General features: G+C 40.4%; 1 protein-coding gene across 1 annotated transcript in view; it reads left to right on the top strand.

The window, feature by feature from the left end:
- The window catches only part of SMYD5 (SMYD family member 5), a 120,526-nt gene that overhangs the window by 61,609 nt on the left and 38,892 nt on the right, over window positions 1-20,025 (top strand). Inside the window, exons 7-8 of the mRNA XM_053704362.1 lie at window positions 7,053-7,115; window positions 7,935-8,005. Coding sequence (XP_053560337.1) covers window positions 7,053-7,115; window positions 7,935-8,005 — 134 coding nt within the window. The remainder of the gene's footprint in view (window positions 1-7,052; window positions 7,116-7,934; window positions 8,006-20,025) is intronic.

The raw sequence follows: 20,025 nt of genomic DNA on the forward strand, positions 1-20,025 counted from the left end.
TGCACTTGCTTATAATCTACAAGAAACAACAATTAGAACAATTGCGTTTAGAGATTACTATAGGAAAAACATAGTTCCACAGCACCACTATATTCAATCATGCCACATGCATGATTAAGGCCAGTGGGGCCGGAACGTTGCATGTTTTTTAATATGTCTTAATAAAATAAGATTGAATATAGTGGTGCTGTGTAACTCTACATTTTTCCTATGGTATTGAGGGGTAGCAGTATTCCCTACCACGTGCACCCCATCTCTACAAGAGTTTTTTTTTGTCCTATATAGTGCTGTGCCCTATTTGTATTCATAGTTCAGAGATTACTGGTTTACAACAAGATTTAAATAACTTGACCTATAAGGATTATGAAAAGTTGGACAATATATGAAATGAGACTGTAACTTCAGTTAAAGAGGACATTGATACTTTAAAGTTTTTAAAAAAATTGACTTGGATTTGTTGCACTATAAAAACTAGATGGTTTGTCTTCTACTGAAGAAGAGGATAAACTTTCTGCCTTCATCAGACACATGATGATCTTTCTGTACCTGTTGTTGATATAGATACAAGAGCAGAAACCGTTCTAATCTCTTCCCAATCTGTTGGGGCCCTAAAAGTTAGAACACCTAAAATGGACCAAGTAGTTTCTTTTCAGACTCAGGGAGACCAGATAGTTCAGGTATCGACTTTCCTTAATATTCCTAAGAAAAAACAAAGAGAGCCAGCTAGGACACAGATTAGAAACACAGGGGGTGGAGCCAGTATAGAACAGGTTTTTCCAAAGGAACTAGAAACACAAGGCACAGGGACAGAGAAAGAAAGAGACGTGACAAAAGAGCAGTTCACAACAGGGAGAAAATATGGGTTACGAACCAATCGTCAGAAAAACAAGTACAAAATTACACAGTGATTAATGTGTCAAATCAAACCCTTACAGAGGATCAGATAAAGGTTTTAGAAGTAGGCTTGGGTTTTGCCCCAACTTGTAACGTTCATTTGTTTGAGACAATCATGGTTGTAAACAATTTTGTGTGTAAATTATACCTTGAAAAAAACTTTGCAGAAAAAAGTAAAAGATCAGTATTGAAGACGGTATATTGTCTGATTTGGTCTCTTTTAATTACTTTCCTGTGAATTGTGCATTTGATGATGATGCAAATTACACTGTCTTGATGGAATAGGAAGCCCTTTATGGGGAAATTTCAAAACACACAGGTTTTAAACCAACGTCAGTCTTTTATCCTGTAAAATGTAGAGGAAATATTCTAGACACATTCCATAGGAGAGTAGAGTTAGAACTCAAATCACTTTATGATAATATGCCTCTTATCCATCATAAACATAATTTGACACTATCTGAAAATCTTTACTGGCAAGAGAAGATATAGTAATTTGCCAGCCAGACAAAGGAGGAAATGTGGTAGTGATGAACAAAGTAGATTGTTAGAGGCCCGACGATTATTATCAGATGCAAATGTGTATACTAAATTGAGTAATAACCCCACTCGTGATTTTCAGAGGCGCATGTACAGTTTGTTGGATGATGGATTTAGATGCAGGTTACATTGATGAAGATACATTTAACTTCTTGTATGTAACAGATCTTATCATCCCAGTAGTCTATCATTTACCGAAAGTGCACAAGTCTCTTGAGGAAACCAAGGGGAGACCTATTGTTTCTGGTATAGGTTCCCTTTTAGAGAATTTATTCACCTGGGTTGACTATATATTGCAACCTTTGGCCCAATCCGTTCCCAGCTTTTTACTTGACACTAAACATCTTCTACGCCTGTTAAAGAACAGTGGAAGGAGGAATTTATGTGGTTAACTATAGATGTTAGTAGTTTTATATTCAGCCATTTAACGCAATCAGGGTTTACTGGCAATTGGATTCTTTCTGGACAGATTTAGCAATTACACATCTGGTTTCAAAGTTATTTGGTCTCTATAATAGAGTATTTATTACTCCACAAATATTTCCTTTTCAACGGTTATTATTTCCAGAGACGTCAGACAGGGATGGGGGCTAAATTTGCCCCTTCTTACGCCAACCTATATGGGTTAATGGGAACTGTCTCACTTCTATGGACATAATAATCCATATATGGACAAGATACAATTTTTTTTTTAGTCATATTGAAGATTTGATTTTCATTTGGAAGGGATCAGTATTTGATACTGAAAAGTTTATCTCCTTTCTCAATATTAATGATAAAAGATTAGAGTTCATGTTTACATTACACCCTAAGCAAATTGCATATTTAGATTTAGTACTTATGGGGTAACAGTGAAAGCAGTCAAAGAGAGAGTCAAATCTTTCGTAAGCCAATTATGTCAAATACATTACTCCATGCCAGGAGTTTACATCCCAAAAGCACAGGGTTTGATATGATTAAAGGGACAGTCTACACCAGAATTTGTATTGTTTTAAAAGATAGATAATCCCTTTATTACCCATTCCCTAGTTTTGCATAACCAACACAGTTATATAAATACACTTTTTACCTCTGATTATCTTGTATCTAAGCCTTTGCAAACTGTCCCCTTATTTCAGTTCTTTTGACAGACGTGCATTTTAGCCAATCAGTGCTGGCTCATAGGAACTCCACGTGTGTGAGCACAGTGTTATCTACATGACACACATGAACTAACACCCTCTAGTGGTGAAAAACTGTAAAAATGCCCTGAGAGAAGAGGCGGCCTTCAAGGGCTTAGAAATTTGCATATGAACCTCCTAGATTTAGCTTTCAACTAAGAATATCAAGAGTACATAGCAAAATTGGTGATTAAAATAAATTGGAAAATTGTTTAAAATGACATGCCCTATCTGAATCATGAAAGTTTATTTTGGCTAGACTGTCACTTTTAAGGGAGATTTCACACGTAATTGTTCCAGCAGAGACGCATTCAAGAAAGAAAGTGTCATACTTACTAAGAGATTTCACAATAGGGGTTATAAACATCAAGATATTTCAAGAGTTATATCCCAAGTATTGGACATAGACAGAACATCTTTGTTGCAAGATAATCCTCATTCCAAAAAGAATATGAGAGAGGAAAAATAACATTCAGCATTCATTTTAGTTGGCATTATGATGATATTGTTAAAATTATTAAAATAAATCTACCTATTTTATTGGGTGATATTCTTTTAATTAAACCATTAAAAAGGATGTTGTTTTGTACCAAGACGGAATAAGACCATTGGGAACTGCTTGTCTCCAAGCATGGTACACATGGCCAACAAAAAGCAGAACCTTCAGACCAATCATAGATTTAAAAATCTTAAACAAATTCCTAAGGGTTCCATCGTTCAAGATGGAAACCATTCGGACCATCCTACCCATGATCCAAGAGGGTCAATATATGACCACAGTGGATTTAAAGGATGCCTACCTTCACATACCGATTCACAAAGATCATTATCGGTACCTAAGGTTTGCATTTCTAGACAAGCATTACCAGTTTGTAGCGCTTCCCTTCGGGTTAGCTACGGCCCCGAGAATTTTTACAAAGGTTCTGGGCTCTCTTCTGGCGGTACTAAGACCACGAGGCATAGCGGTGGCTCCGTACCTAGACGACATTCTGATACAAGCGTCAAGTTTTCAAAATGCAAAGTCTCATACAGAGATAGTTCTAGCATTTCTGAGGTCGCATGGGTGGAAAGTGAACGTGGAAAAGAGTTCTCTGTTACCACTCACAAGGGTCCCTTTTCTAGGGACTCTTATAGATTCTGTAGAGATGAAGATTTACCTGACTGAGTCCAGGTTATCAAAGATTCTCAATGCTTGCCGTGTCCTTCACTCCATTCCAAGCCCATCAGTAGCTCAGTGCATGGAAGTCATCGGCTTAATGGTCGCGGCAATGGACGTAGTGCCATTTGCGCGCCTACATCTCAGACCGCTGCAACTATGCATGCTAAGTCAATGGAACGGGGATTACTCAGATCTGTCCCCTTTGCTAAATCTGGACCAGGAGACCAGAGATTCTCTTCTCTGGTGGTTGTCACGGGTTCATCTGTCCAAAGGAATGACTTTTCGCAGACCAGATTGGACGATTGTAACAACAGATGCCAGCCTACTAGGCTGGGGAGCAGTCTGGAACTCCCTGAAGGCTCAGGAATCGTGGACTCAGGAGGAGAAACTCCTCCCAATAAACATTCTAGAATTAAGAGCAATATTCAATGCTCTTCTAGCTTGGCCTCAGTTAGCAACACTGAGGTTCATCAGGTTTCAGTCGGACAACATCACGACTGTGGCTTACATCAATCATCAAGGGGGAACCAGGAGTTCCCTAGCGATGTTGGAAGTCTCGAAGATAATTCGCTGGGCAGAGTCTCACTCTTGCCACCTGTCAGCGATCTACATTCCAGGCGTGGAGAACTGGGAGGCGGATTTTCTAAGTCGCCAGACTTTTCATCCGGTGGAGTGGGAACTTCACCCGGAGGTATTTGCTCAACTGATTCTTCGTTGGGGCAAACCGGATCTGGATCTCATGGCATCTCGCCAGAACGCCAAGCTTCCTTGTTACGGATCCAGGTCCAGGGACCCGGGAGCGGTGCTGGTAGAAGCACTGCCAGCCCCTTGGGTTTTCAACATAGCTTATGTGTTTCCACCTTTTCCGTTGCTACCTCGACTGATTTGATCAAACAGGAGAGAGCATCGGTGATTCTGATAGCGCCTGCGTGGCCACGCAGGACCTGGTATGCAGACCTAGTGGACATGTCGTCCTGTCCACCATGGTCTCTACCCCTGAGGCAGGACCTTCTAATTCAGGGTCCTTTCAACCATCCAAACCTAATTTCTCTGAGGCTGACTGCTTGGAAATTGAACGCTTGATTCTATCAAAGCGTGGGTTTTCGGATTCGGTTATTGATACATTAATACAGGCTCGGAAACCTGTTACCAGAAAAATTTACCACAAGATATGGCGTAAATATTTATATTGGTGTGAATCCAGGAGTTACTCATGGAGTAAGGTTAGGATTCCTAGGATATTGTCTTTTCTACAAGAGGGTTTAGAAAAGGGCTTATCCGCTAGTTCACTAAAGGGACAGATTTCTGCTCTGTCTATTCTTTTACACAAGCGTCTGGCAGAGAATCCAGACGTCCAGGCTTTTTGTCAGGCTTTAGCTAGGATTAAGCCTGTGTTTAAAGCTGTTGCTCCTCCGTGGAGCTTAAACTTGGTTCTTAAAGTTCTTCAGGGTGTTCCGTTTGAACCCCTTCATTCCATTGATATTAAGCTTTTATCTTGGAAAGTTCTGTTTTTGATGGCTATTTCCTCGGCTCGAAGAGTCTCTGAGTTATCTGCCTTACATTGTGATTCTCCTTATCTGATCTTTCATTCAGACAAGGTAGTCCTGCGTACTAAACCTGGGTTTTTACCTAAGGTTGTTTCTAACAAGAATATCAATCAAGAGATTGTTGTTCCATCCTTATGTCCTAATCCTTCTTCAAAGAAGGAACGTCTTTTGCATAATCTAGACGTGGTCCGTGCCCTGAAGTTCTACTTACAGGCAACTAAAGATTTTCGACAAACTTTTTCTCTGTTTGTCGTTTACTCTGGACAGAGGAGAGGTCAAAAGGCTTCGGCTACCTCTCTCTCTTTTTGGCTTCGTAGCATAATACGCTTAGCCTATGAGACTGCTGGACAGCAGCCTCCTGAAAGAATTACAGCTCATTCCACTAGAGCTGTGGCTTCCACCTGGGCCTTTAAGAATGAGGCCTCTGTTGAACAGATTTGCAAGGCTGCAACTTGGTCTTCACTTCACACTTTTTCCAAATTTTACAAATTTGACACTTTTGCTTCTTCGGAGGCTGTTTTTGGGAGAAAGGTTCTATAGGCAGTGGTTCCTTCTGTTTAATGTTCCTGCCTTGTCCCTCCCATCATCCGTGTACTTTAGCTTTGGTATTGGTATCCCATAAGTAATGGATGACCCGTGGACTGAACACACTTAACAAGAGAAAACATAATTTATGCTTACCTGATAAATTTATTTCTCTTGTAGTGTGTTCAGTCCACGGCCCGCCCTGTCTATTTGAGGCAGGTTCTAAATTTTAAATTATAACTCCAGTCACCACTGCACCCTATAGTTTCTCCTTTCTCGTCTTGTTTCGGTCGAATGACTGGATATGACATGTGAGGGGAGGAGCTATGTGGCAGCTCTGCTTGGGTGATCCTCTTGCAACTTCCTGTTGGGAAGGAGAATATATCCCATAAGTAATGGATGACCCGTGGACTGAACACACTAAAAGAGAAATAAATTTATCAGGTAAGCATAAATTATGTTTTTTCCCCTCCTTCCCTCTGGGACCATATCCCACATTTACAATATACCATCTCTTACTAAAATGTTCATCAAATATGTATTTATCTTAGTGACCAATTACTAGTAGATTATATGAGAAATTAAAAAAATATAAGTCACTATATAATAGACAAAGAAATTAAGTCATATAAAGTAACTAATATATATTTTCAAGTGCACTAAGAGTCACTGATGTTTATTTCATTAGACGTTTAGGTGTTCAGGTGATTTAAACCTCCTATGTTGTATCATTCTTGACAACATTATAACCAAATATAGCTTTTTCATTGTATAGCAAGAGTTGACTAATAGGAAAGAGTAAAGTAGGAGGAGTCTTTCTTTAATAATGTTATTTGTGAACCAATCAGAATTTTTCTGAGGGTATTGATATGCAATGAATTAAGGTCCCAGAAGATAAGAAGGCAAGAGCCGAAACGCGTCTTACAAGTTTCTATCTGCAATTAGTTTATTTTTGTTTTTTTACAAGTTTCTAGCTGCTTCCTTGTATTTTGAATAAATAGCTTGATTTTCAAAAACTTTACCTGTGCTCCGCTCCCAGCTTTTTTTTGCTTCATATTCAGCATATATCCCTGCCTGTATAAATTGTAATTCTGTGTTTTTTTTACCTTCTGCTATATGAAGACTGCCAGAATTAACTTCTCCTAAATAGGATTATTAGGATTGTAATATGGGTACTTGATGCTCCATGTTTTGCATTAGATATCACACTTGTTCTTTTCCTTTCAGGGGCAACTGGAACAATTGCGTCGGCTGTTTGTGGAAGCCCTGTATGATGAGCAAGTGAGTCGGGTAAGTGCACCACCTGCCGGCTCAGCTGCAATCGTTTGATAATTTTGTAAATTACAAAGATGATTGTTTGACTAGAGCCATCCTGGGAATACAACCTAGCAATGCACTGTTAATATATTAAGGGATATGAAACCCTATGATTCAGATAGAGTAGCAATTTTAAGCAACTTTCTAATTTACTCCTACTATCAATTGTTCTTTGTTACATTTAGCCACCAAACGGCAAGCGCTACCCAGGTGGTGAACCAAAAATGCGCTGGCTCCTAAGCTTACATTCCTGCTTTTCAAATAGATACCAAGAGAACGGGGAAAAATTGGTAATAGCAGTATATTAGAGCAGCAATTTTAAGCAACTTTCTATCTGAAACATTAAAGAAAAAAATTGTGTTTCATATCCCTTTTAAATCAATTTTGGGCTAAGAAGAATACATTTAAAAATGCAGGTGTTAACTGAGAAAGGGGACTAGACCGTATACAGAGAGACAAAATACGCAGACAACAGGGTGAGGAACAAGTTGACACAAGATACGGGCAGTATCTGTATTTATGCCCAGTGTGTGATCTTGTTGGGTTACCACTTATAGAAATTGTTCTCCTTTGATTAATCTTTGCAACTGAGGCTCTTGTTAATGTGACAGAAGATCAGAACTTCTTGGCGCAGTCATTGTGCCCTTCTCCAGTTAGCGAAGCATCACAGTTTAATTTTATTGTTCTTTGTTAATCTGTGAATGCATCATGTGATCACTTAATGCAGCTGATTAGAAATTGGCGGGGTTTGGGAGTGTACTGATGAGGTAACTGTCCCTTTCTCTTGCACAGTGGTTCACGCCAGAAGGTTTCCAGTCTCTGTTTGCGCTTGTTGGAACGAATGGGCAGGGAATCGGCACCAGGTCAGCATCCGGCTGTGTAAATGTGACATGAAAGCTATGGTTGTTGGGTGGTATTGATGTGTTCTAGAAAACCATAAATATAGTGTGGTGTTTGTTATTGAACTGCTCTAAACTTCTTGTTATAGCAGAAAATAAACTGGTCACAATATGTCACCTCCCACCTTCTCTAGTCCGCTAGTGCTTTATGCTCCATATCCTATTAGGTACATAAGTAAATCCTTAGCTGTGTGACATGCAGATCTCAGAACCCTGCGGACAGCCAGCCAATATACCAGCGGAGTCAAACTCTATAAATGAAGGGCAACGTTGGAAGTAGAGCACTATTTTCTTTTTTTACAACTCTGTTAAAACCAAAATTCTTCAATGTAAAGTAAAGTTCAAATTAGCTTAGGAAGAAAATCCAAATCAATGCTTACTAGATCATCCTAGCAAGAACAGACATTTCCCTATTGTACAGTAAAGACTTCTCTCTCAATTTCATATTCCAGCTGAGGAATCATGGATGAGAACCATGTGTGTTGCAAGTTGGGAGAGACAGAGGAGTCTTGTACAATCACAGAAAAATAAAAGCACAAAACCATGCACTGTTCATAAGCAGCAGGCAATCACAACAAAATGTGTTGTGTGGTGTGTGTATATGTTTGTATATGTATGTGTGTGTATGTGTGTGTGTGTGTGTGTATATATATATATATATATATATATATATATATATATTTTTTTTTTTTTATTTATATTACACAGTACTTAGATTAGATTTGTTGTTTTAGCAAAGTTTTAATGACTATCCATATATATATTTCTTTTTAAAGACACTGAGTCCACGGATTTCATCCTTACTTGTGGAATTACGCCTCCTGGTCAGCAGGAGGAGGCAAAGAGCACCACAGCAGAGCTGTTATATAGCTCCTCCCTTCCCTCCCACTCCAGTCATTCTCTTTGCCTACGTTAGTGATAGGAAGAGGTAAAGTGAGGTATTAGTTTTAGATACTTCAATCAAGAGTTTATTATTTTTAAAGTAGTGCCAGAGTGTGCTGCTTTGTCCTGGGGTGTAGCCGTAGTCCATATCGGTCTCTACAGTAGAGCTTTTGGTGGCTTTAGAGCAATGGGAACTGGTGAGACATAATTCTCACTGCACCTCCCATATTGTTATGCTGCCCTTCTCATGATGGCCTAAGCAATATCTAACTCAGGTCCTATCAGTTTCCACAGGGCTATGGGAGGGAGAGGACCCCCTAAACCTGTTGGAGCTGTCCTGCTTTTAGACAGCTTTAAGGTAAGTGCAGTTCTTGTTGTTCTGGGGCACATTCACTTCTCAGAGAGGACTCTGCACTTGTATGATTGTTACATTTATTTTCCTGGGAATATAGGCTCTTCATGTATGGAAGGGGTTTTCCTATTGTGACGGCATATGTACAGGCACTGGACTGGGGCTAAAACTCTGGGCTTATCGGTCATTTTTTTATCAAATTATCCGCCCACGATGGGCGGGGCTACTATTCGCACGCTTTAGACTTATCTAGAGACGCTGCACAGTTTGTTTGGGCATCTGTTCCGGAGTTCCGGTTTTGTAAGGCAACATCTCTGCTGCTTAGTCTTGCAGGACATCGGGCATTGCGCTAGAACCGCATGGTTAGGAAAGCAAGCGGTTGTTAGCGCTCTGAAACCTGACCTGAGACATTTCTAGGAGCGGTCTAGAGACTGGTCGGCAGGTAGGCGCCTCAGCAGAGCTGTTGAGGCGGAGAGGTGTCTGAATGTGGGGTAAAAAGTTTTTAAACTGATAGATGTGAAACGTTTTTGCTCAGCACAGTAAAATAGTTGCATTTACTACTTAAAGGCACAGTATTACTTTTAACATTGGTACTTCTTTTTGCATCACTCTTTCTCTCATATAGTAAGAAATTTAAAGGGCCAGTATAATTTAAAGGGCCAGTTTCTATTTTGTATTTATTTCATTTTCTTGTCTGTTCTATATCATGGACTTGTTACTTGTGCAATGTGTTTGGATGCTAATGTGGAACCTCCAGTTCCTTTTTGTCCCTCATGTGTTGAGAGGGCTCTAAGCTATAAAGAAAAAAATTTTCATGATAAAAAATTGTCAAAGGCGGATGCTTCTCGGGAGTCACACAATGAGATGCAGAGTATGCCGCAGCTTTCTCCCCAAGCGTCCCAACCTTTAACTCCCGCTCAAGCAGTGCCCTGTACTTCTCAAGTTTCTGCTGCAGTTATACGTTAAAGGACATAGCTGCAGTTATGTATTCTACACTTTCTGATGCGTTATCTGCCTTTCCTATACTTCAAGGCAAACGTAAAAGGAAGGACAACTATGTGGTCAATGAAGTTTCTGATGCTATGGTGGCAATCTTGGACGTACCCTCCCAGGGATCTGAGATGGAGGGTATGGAGGTTCTATCGGAAGATTAAATTTCAGACTCGGGGAGTTCCTTACCTTTGACTGATTCAGAAGTTGTTTCTTTCAGGTTTAAACTAGAACACCTCCGCCTGTTACTCAGGGAGGTTTTAGTGACTTTGGACGACTGTGATTCCACGGTAGTGGTCGTTCCTGAGAAATTGAGGATCTCAAGGTGCTGAGGGAGGTAGGAAAAGATCGGGGGATATAAGGGAAGGCAATTCAGTCGAAGAGCCAAGTCTTGATGTTCCTCCTGAAGTTTGTGAGGGAGGTGGATTATCTGAGGTGTAGCGGGAGGGTGTTCCATGTTTTTGCTGCCATGTAGGAGAAGGACCTTCCTCCAGCTGTTTTTCTGATGCAGGGGATTACTGTGAGTGCTTGGTCTGGAGGGGATGTAGAAATTTACTCGGTGGTTGATGTTTTCGGGACCGATGTTGTGGAGGGCTTTGAATGCGTGGGTTAGGAGCTTGAAGGTGATTCTCTTGTTGACGGGGAGCCAGTGCAGGTTCCTTAGGTGTTCGGTGATGTGGCTTTGGCGAGGGATGTCGAGTATGAGTCTGGCTGAGGCGTTCTGGATGCATTGGAGTCGTGTTTGGAGCTTGATGGTGGACCTGGCATGGAGTGCATTGCCATAGTCCATTTGACTACTGACGAGGGCATGGGTGACAGACTTTCTGGTTTCGGTAGGGATCCACTTGAAGATTTTTCGCAGTAGGTGGAGAATGTAAAAACAAGTCGAAGAGACTGTGTTGATTTGGCAGTCCATGGAGAGTGATGAGTCAAGGATGACGCCTACGTTTGGTGTGTTGGGGTTGGAGGGTGTCCGAGGGCTGTGGGCCACCAGGAGTCATCCCATGCTGATTCGGTGGATCCGAGAAGAAGGATTTCGGTCTTGTCTGTGTTGAGTTTGAGACGGGTGTCATTCACACACACACACACACACACACACACATATATATATATATATATATATATATATATATATATATATATATATATATATATTATAGTAAATGTGTATCAGCGCCTAGTCAGCCCGTGGTGCCCATGGTGCGCTTCAAATGTTCATAAAGCAGCAAAAAAAGGAAGGCACTCTCTGGGTCTTTATCACCAAATAAACACTTTTAATCCGTGACGTTTCGGGGTCACCCCCGTTTTCAAACAGACATAAGAGATAAAACAGTGTAGTCACCCATGTTTAAAAACCCTCAGAACCCAGAGCGGCGCTGCTGACGGCGTTCCCGGAAATGGATCCTCCCACCTGACTTGCGTTACGTAATGACCGTAACCATGGCAACCGGACGCTAAATCAGCAGCGCCTACAGAAAAAAAAAATATATATATACATATCCGTTATGGCATGGCACAATGTGTAGTATATGAAACGATACACTAAGCAGTAACAGCTTATGATTTATAAATTATGTACAACTTGCTCCCATCCTCCAAAATAATTGCCATCTGCATAGTAAACACTCAAGATGAAATAAATCACTCTATTTATAGGGGAATCCAGGTGGGTTAAAAGGAGGAACATCAGTAAGAGGGCAGCAGTTAGTCTACAGTAAGGAATCCCCATGCTAATTAATGTATCAGTTTAAAGGTCTAATCAGACTGATTAGTATTACTCGGGCTGTTTAGAGTTACCCAGACAAGTTAAAGTTACTCTGATCGATTACAATTCTAATTACTTAAGATTACAGTAGTTGATCCACCTTACAAGAAACAATGCCAATCTAGGTATACATTTAGTCCTTAAGGTGTCATGGTGCCCAGGGTATGGATCCATCTGGCCTCATGCTGCAATAGCAGTTTAGCCCTATCTCCGCCTCGTGATAGGGGAGGAACATGGTCAATTATTATATATTTCAGATCTTTTGTGCTGTGATTTGTCTGGGCAAAATGCCTCACTACCGGTTGCTTGGAATTCCCCTTGTCAATCTCTGTCCAGATTGCAGAGCGATGATTCTCCATCCTGGTCCTAAGATCATCTACAGTCTTACCTACATAAAATAAACCACAAATACAGGGGAATAGGTATACAATGAACTTGGTTGTGCAAGTGACCCTGTATTTTATTGGAAATCTTCTGGTGCAGTAGGGATGACTGAAGCTATTGCCTGTCGTGAGTCCACCACAAGTGGTGCATCCCAGGCATCTATAGCAACCGGGTTTGTTCTGTAGCCATGTTTCTTTGATGTAGCAGTTTCTGGGGTCAGTCTTGATCAACTGATCTCTCAGAGAGTGGGCCCTGCGATATCCCACCCTTGGTGTGTCGGATTTAGGAAATGGTAGTTCTTTATCCGTAGTGATCAGTGTCCAATTTTCCTTCATGGTATTGATCACACTTTCTTTTCCCAGAGTAAAGGTAGTCGTAAATGTCATTCAGTTGTCCTCTTTGGTATTGTCCCTTGGTTTTAGTGCCTCACTTTGTGTGAGATGTGCAACCTTTTCCTTACAGTCCTTGAGTAGTCCTTTTTGATAGCCTCTCATGGTGAATTTATCCTCCATTTCTATCGGTTGTTTTTTTACTTTTCTTCTTCAAAATCTCTCTCTCTCTGCCCCTGTTTACCCTCTTAGAAGTAAGTCTAAGCATTAAACGGACAGTCTACACTAAAATTGTTATTGTTTAAAAAGATAGATAACGCCTTTACTACCCATTCCCCAGCTTTGCACAACCAACATTGTGTTATTAATATACTTTATAACATTTAAACCTCTGAATGTCTGCCTTTTTCTTAGCCACTACAGACAGCCTCTTATCACATGCTTCTTTTATTACCTTTTCACAGCAAGAGACTGCTAGTTCATGTGGGCCATTATGCTCATGCCCGGGGAGTTATTTAAGAGTTAGCACAACACAGCTAAAATGCAAGTCAATAGATAATAAATAAAAAGCCATGTGATTAGGGGGCAGTCAGAAGATGTTTAAATACAAGGTCAATCACAGAGGTAAAAAGTATATTAATATAACTGTGTTGGTTATGCAAAATGGGGAATGGTAAATAAAGGGATTATCTATCTTTTAAAACAATAAACATTCTATTGTAAACTGTCCCTTTAATGGTGTTCTCACAGCCCTAGAGGAATCACATATCCTTGCCCTTTCTAGGATAAATATTTATCACATAGTGAGTGGACATTTTGAGATATATATATGACACAAGCAGGGAACCAGCACACTTTCTCATTCAGCTGCTGGGGTGCACTTCCAAACAATCAAATAGCAATAATACCAAAAAAGGCACTCTCCGTTTGCAAATCCGTTGAATGGTAAACGTTTTCGGGGTCTCCCCCGTCCTCAGACCACTTACACAAATTGACAAAACAACACCTTAAATAACTATTTACCCCCACCGTGAGATACCGCCATCAGTCTCCCAGCGTCCGTGTAGCGCCACTGCGCATGCGCGCCCGGAAATAGGGAGAGCCAACGGGGACACACTAAAAAGCAAAGTGAAAATAGTAATGCTAAACACATAAACGTAAAACAATGCAGGCATCAATATACATGCATTACTTTAGAACTAATGTCAGTACTGATCTAAATACTAGTCTTCCTACCTTGGGCTTACACATACAGCAAGTTATGCTAATCATCATTAAACCCCTCAACTGGCTACTACAGTATGTGCCTAACAGTTACATATACTTCATCCTGTTAGCCAGAATGTTTTGAAGAGGTTGACCACATAAATTTGACTAACTATATATGCGATATTCTATTACCAAAGTCTGAAGTTAAGCACATAGTTAGAGCTATCAGACAAGTATGTATAATATGAAGTTAAACACATAGTTAAAACAATCTAACATAATGTCATCTTCCAAATCCTATACTCAAACCCTCTACACTACTTAGATATACATATTTGGTAAATGATACCCTGCTCCTTAGTTTGTCATAAACCTTAGTGTTAAGAGCCACAGGTTGAAGAGTACCCTAGTTAGTACCAAATACTCAATGATAGAAATGGCCCCTATTTAACTCACTGACTATGTGCCCACAAATACTAGATAAACAATATCTCTTTCATTTGGACAAAAAGTTAGGAGTCAGAGAGCATATATCCTCCACAGCCCCTATAGAAAACACTGATAGTCCAACTGGACATTGAGTCCCTTTGGATACATAGTATCCAAATTAAACATCCACTGGGACTCCCGTTGTAGTAGACGTCTGCCCCTGTCGCCACCTCTAGAATTTTTTGGTATATGGTCTATGATAATGTAACTAAGATCAGACACAGCATGGCCACTGGTACAAAAATGGCGAGCCACCGGTTGATCCGAATCACCATTCTTAATTGCCAGTCGAATTGCTGACCGGTGGTACGCCATCCTTGTCCTGAGGTCATCCTGGGTCTTGCCCACGTAAAACCTGCCACACGGACAGTGCAATAAATAGACAGTGTGCGTGGTTGTGCAAGTAACCCTATGCTGAATGTAATACTTTTTGTTAGACCATGGATGTAGAAATGTATTACTCTGGGAATAAAAAAAAGTATTACATTCCCAGTATTACATTCCCAGAGTAATACATTTCTACATCCATGGTCTAACAAAAAGTATTACATTCAGCATAGGGTTACTTGCACAACCACGCACATTGTCTATTTATTGCACTGTCCGTGTGGCAGGTTTTACGTGGGCAAGACCCAGGATGACCTCAGGACAAGGATGGCGAACCACCGGTCAGCAATTCGACTGGCAATTAAGAATGGTGATTCTGACCAACCGGTGGCTCGCCATTTTTGTACCAGTGGCCATGCTGTGTCTGATCTTCGTTACATTATCATAGACCATATACCAAAAAATTCTAGAGGTGGCGACAGGGGCAGACGTCTACTACAACGGGAGTCCCAGTGGATTTTTAATTTGGATACTATGTATCCAAAGGGACTCAATGTCCAGTTGGACTATCAGTGTTTTCTATAGGGGTTGTGGTGGATATATGCTCTCTGACTCCTAACTTTTTGTCCAAATGAAAGAGATATTGTTTATCTAGTATTTGTGGGCACATAGTCAGTGAGTTAAATAGGGGCCATTTCTATCATTGAGTATTTGGTACTAACTAGGGTACTCTTCAACCTGTGGCTCTTAACACTAAGGTGTATGAAAGGTGTATGACAAACTAAGGAGCAGGGTATCATTTACCAAATATGTATATCTAAGTAGTGTAGAGGGTTTGAGTGTAGGATTTGGAAGATGACATATTATGTTAGATTGTTTTAACTATGTGTTTAACTTCATATTATACATACTTGTCTGATAGCTCTAACTATGTGCTTAACTTCAGACTTTGGTAATAGAATATTGCATATTTTGCATAGTTAGTCAAATTTATGTGGTCAACCTCTTCAAAACATTCTGGCTAACAGGATGAAGTATATGTAACTGTTAGGCACATACTGTAGTAGCCAGTTGAGGGGTTTAATGACGATTAGCATAACTTGCTGTATGTGTAAGCCCAAGGTAGGAAGACTAGTATTTAGATCAGTACTGACATTAGTTCTAAAGTAATGCATGTATATTGATGCCTGCATTGTTTTACGTTTATGTGTTTAGCATTACTATTTTCACTTTGCTTTTTAGTGTGTCCCCGTTGGCTCTCCCTATTTCCGGGCGCGCATGCGCAGTTGCGCTATACAGACGCTGGGAGACTGATGGCGGTATCTCACGGTGGGGGTAAGTAGTTATTTAAGGTGTTGTTTTGTCAATTTGTGTAAGTGGTCTGAGGACGGGGGAGACCCCGAAAACGTTTACCATTAAACGGAGCCTTCTTTGGTGGTGTGTGTGTATATATATATATATATATATATATATATATATATATATATATATATATATATATATATATATATATATATATATATATATATATATATATATATATATATATATATATATATCTGTTAACCTTTTAACGCCGTTATGCCGTTCCATTCCGTCATAATTACACTGGGCTTTAGAGCCGTTATGACGGAATAGAACGGCATAACGGTTTTCAGCTCCTGTGCCCCCTCCGTTATTTTGTTTGTTGTGGATCCGGTTGGGGGATGTGCCTAGCACCTCTGGCACTCCCCCAGGATCCAATCAGCATGGAGGGGGTGTATCGATTGTCCCCTGTAACACTGTAGCAGCCAATGAGTGGAATCATTGGCTGTTACAAGTGTATCCGCTTCCTCTCTGCTCTCAGTGCGATCTGAGAGAGAGAGGAAGACAGTTTAGTGTTGGTGTGTGCTGCAGAAAGCTAGAGAGGGAGAAAAAATATAGTTACAAACAATATATATATTTTTTTTGCTGCTGATCACAGAGCTGCTACTGTGATCAGCCTAATATAACTTGCTTAGCCTGTTAGGGCTTTGATCAGTGTTGATCAAAAGCGTTGGGGGTTTATTTGTGGGGGTTACAAATATATATATATATTGTTTTTGCTGCTGATCACTGAGCTGCTACTGTGATCAGCCTAATATCACAGTGATCAGCCTGTCAGGGCTTTGATCAGTGCCCAAAAGTTTATTTGTGGGGATCTTTAGTTATTATTAACCCCTTCCCTGCTGTTCCCAATCACTACCCTTCCCAGTTCCTTTTTTTTTTTAGTTTATATATATTTTTTTTTTTTTTTTTTTTTTTATAAAGAAAAAATCATAATTTAAAAAAAAAAAAAAAAAAAGGGAATAGGGTGGGTGGGAATAGGTGGGTGGTAATTGGGAGGTGGTAATTGGGGTGGTTTAGTGGGATTTTGGGGAAGGTGAAGTGGTAATTGGTGGTGGTGAAGTGGTACTTTGTACTGAAAAAAATCCCTTATGGCACGCTATTCAGCAGAAGAGGCTTATGCCATTCTTGCCGCAGATTCAGGGAGTGAAACCCTCTCTGCTCTGTCTGACAGCGCAACCCTTACGGCATCAGATATAGAGCCCCTGAGTGATACATCTGATGCTGGTGCTCCCTGCCCGCCACCTAAAAGGAGGCGTCGCACAAATGACCAAAATTGGATACCCCCAAATTTCACTGCCCCAGAAATGCCAGAATTTACTGAGACTCCTGGCATAACAAGTGATGTTCCAGTATGTGAGCCAATAAACTATATGTCACTGATTCTGACAGATGCTATGTTTGAGCATATAGTTGCTCAAACAAATTTATATGCCAGCCAGTATCTGTCCAAAAATCCCCAATCTCTGTATGTCAGAAAAAATACCTGGCATCCCACTGACATACCAGAGATTAAAAAGTTTTGGGCCCTGACATTAATAATGGGGATTGTGAAGAAACCCAGCATTCGTTCATACTGGAGCCAGAACCCCATCCTGGCTACCCCTCTTTTTCCAGGGGTTATGAAGAGGGACAGATATGAACAATTGCTGCGGTTTCTCCATTTTAATGATAATACCAAGTGCCCCCCCAAAAATGACCCCCTGCATGACAGGTTATATAAACTAAGGCCCCTGATAAGCCACCTGTCCCAAAAATTTAAAGAAGTTTACATACCTGAGCAGGACATTTGCATTGATGAGTCCCTCATGAAATTTAAGGGGAGATTGCTTTTCAAGCAATATATACCATCCAAGAGGTCCCGCTATGGGGTAAAATTTTATAAGCTCTGTGAATGCAGTACTGGGTATACCTGGGCATTTCGCATCTACCAGGGAAAGGATAGCCACTTGGATCCACCTGGCTGCCCAGATTCAGTTGGCACAAGTGGGAAAATTGTGTGGGATCTCCTACTACCCCTGCTAAATAAAGGGTACCATTTGTGGCTCGATAATTTTTACACCAGCACAGAGCTATTAAAATTTTTGTTTTATTTTGAAACCGTGGCCTGTGGCACAACAAGAAAAAATCGCAAAGGTTTCCCCCAGAAGCTGACATATGGAAAAAAAAGTAGGGGCACAACGTCAGCTTTACGCCACAATGAGCTACTGGCCCTTCGGTACACTGATAAAAAAGATGTGTACATGCTCTCCACAATGCACGATGAAGCTACAGTGCCAGTGTCTGTGAAGGGAAGATCTGCACAGATCCGAAAGCCAAAGTGCATTGTGGAGTACAACAAAAACATGGGGGGGGTAGATTTAGCTGACCGGTGCCTGCAGCCATATCTAATTCAAAGAAAAACTAGAACTTGGTACAAAAAAGTAGCCTTTTATATTATGCAGATCGCAGTATATAATGCATATGTGCTGTACAAAAAAACAGGCACAGGGAAAACTTATACTTTTTTGGAATTTGTGTTAAATGTAACATCTGATATTTTGTTTAACCAGACCCCTAATCCTCCCACTGTTCAATCTGAAAATGTTGAGCGACTCTGTGGCAGGCATTTTCCCACTAGGATCCCCCCCACTGCCTGCAAATTAACACCCCAGAAAAGATGCAGAGTCTGCTATAAAAAAGGAGGGAGGAGGGATTCTAGTTACCATTGCCCTGACTGCCCCTCTCAACCTGGCCTCTGTATCACTGATTGCTTTCGAATATATCACACAGAGTTAAACTTTTAATTTGAAAGCAATCTGTATGTGTTCCTAATTTATTTTATTTTATTATTCTGTATTCCTAACTTCATAAATCCCCTGACCTTGTCCTGTCCCTTTATATGTTAAGCCCATCCACTCTAAGGCCATTATAAGTTATACAAAACAACTAAAATACTCCTTTTAGAATATCCTGAGTTATCTACTTTTGCAAATGGTATGTCATGAGGGGGGTAATTTTCATTCCTGGGCTGCCATACTGTCTCAAAGGCAACATAGGGCCAGAAAATCAATGTGCCAAATTTCTATGCAGACCCTATATTGGGCCCTGTAACTTCCTAAAACCACATAAAACCTGTGCATAGGGGGTATTGTTGCACTCATGGGAGATCACTGAACACAGATATGGGTGTATTATAGCAGTAAAAAATATAATGATGTTGATCTAAATAGAAAACATGCAAAGTCTGTGTGAAAAAAGCAAATAAAAAAATATGACCACTAAATTTGACCAGGTTTTGTGACTAAGTGGCTACAAAAAAAGACTAAACATAGTCCTTTTTTAATACCCTGGGTTGTCTACTTTTGCAAATGGTATGCCATGGTGGGGTAATTTTCATTCCTGCGCTGCCATACTGTCTCAAAGGCAACAAAGGTCCATAAAATCAATATGCCCAATTTCCATGCAAATTGGCAGACCCTATATTGGGCACTGTAACTTCCTAAAACCACATAAAACCTGTACATAGGGGGTATTGTTGTACTCATGGGACATCGCTGAACACAAAGATGGGTGTATTATAGCAGTAAAACATAAAAGGATGATATAAACAGCAAAAAGGCAGTGTTTTTGTGATAAACTAAAACTGAAATATGAACATTACCTTTGGCCAGATGTTGTGACTAAGTGGCTACAAACAAAGACTAAACATAGTCCTTTTTCAATACCCTGGGTTGTCTACTTTTATAAATGGTATGCCACGATGGGGTAATTTTCATTCCTGGGCTGCTATAATGTCTCAAAGAGGACAAAGGCCCATAAAATGAATGTGCCAATTTTCTATGTAAATGGGCAGATCCCATATTTGGCCCTGTAACATCTGTAAACCCCATAAAACCTGTACATGGGGGGT

Source organism: Bombina bombina, chromosome 2, assembly GCF_027579735.1.
Source record: "Bombina bombina isolate aBomBom1 chromosome 2, aBomBom1.pri, whole genome shotgun sequence".
NCBI classification, from domain to species: Eukaryota; Metazoa; Chordata; class Amphibia; order Anura; family Bombinatoridae; genus Bombina; species Bombina bombina.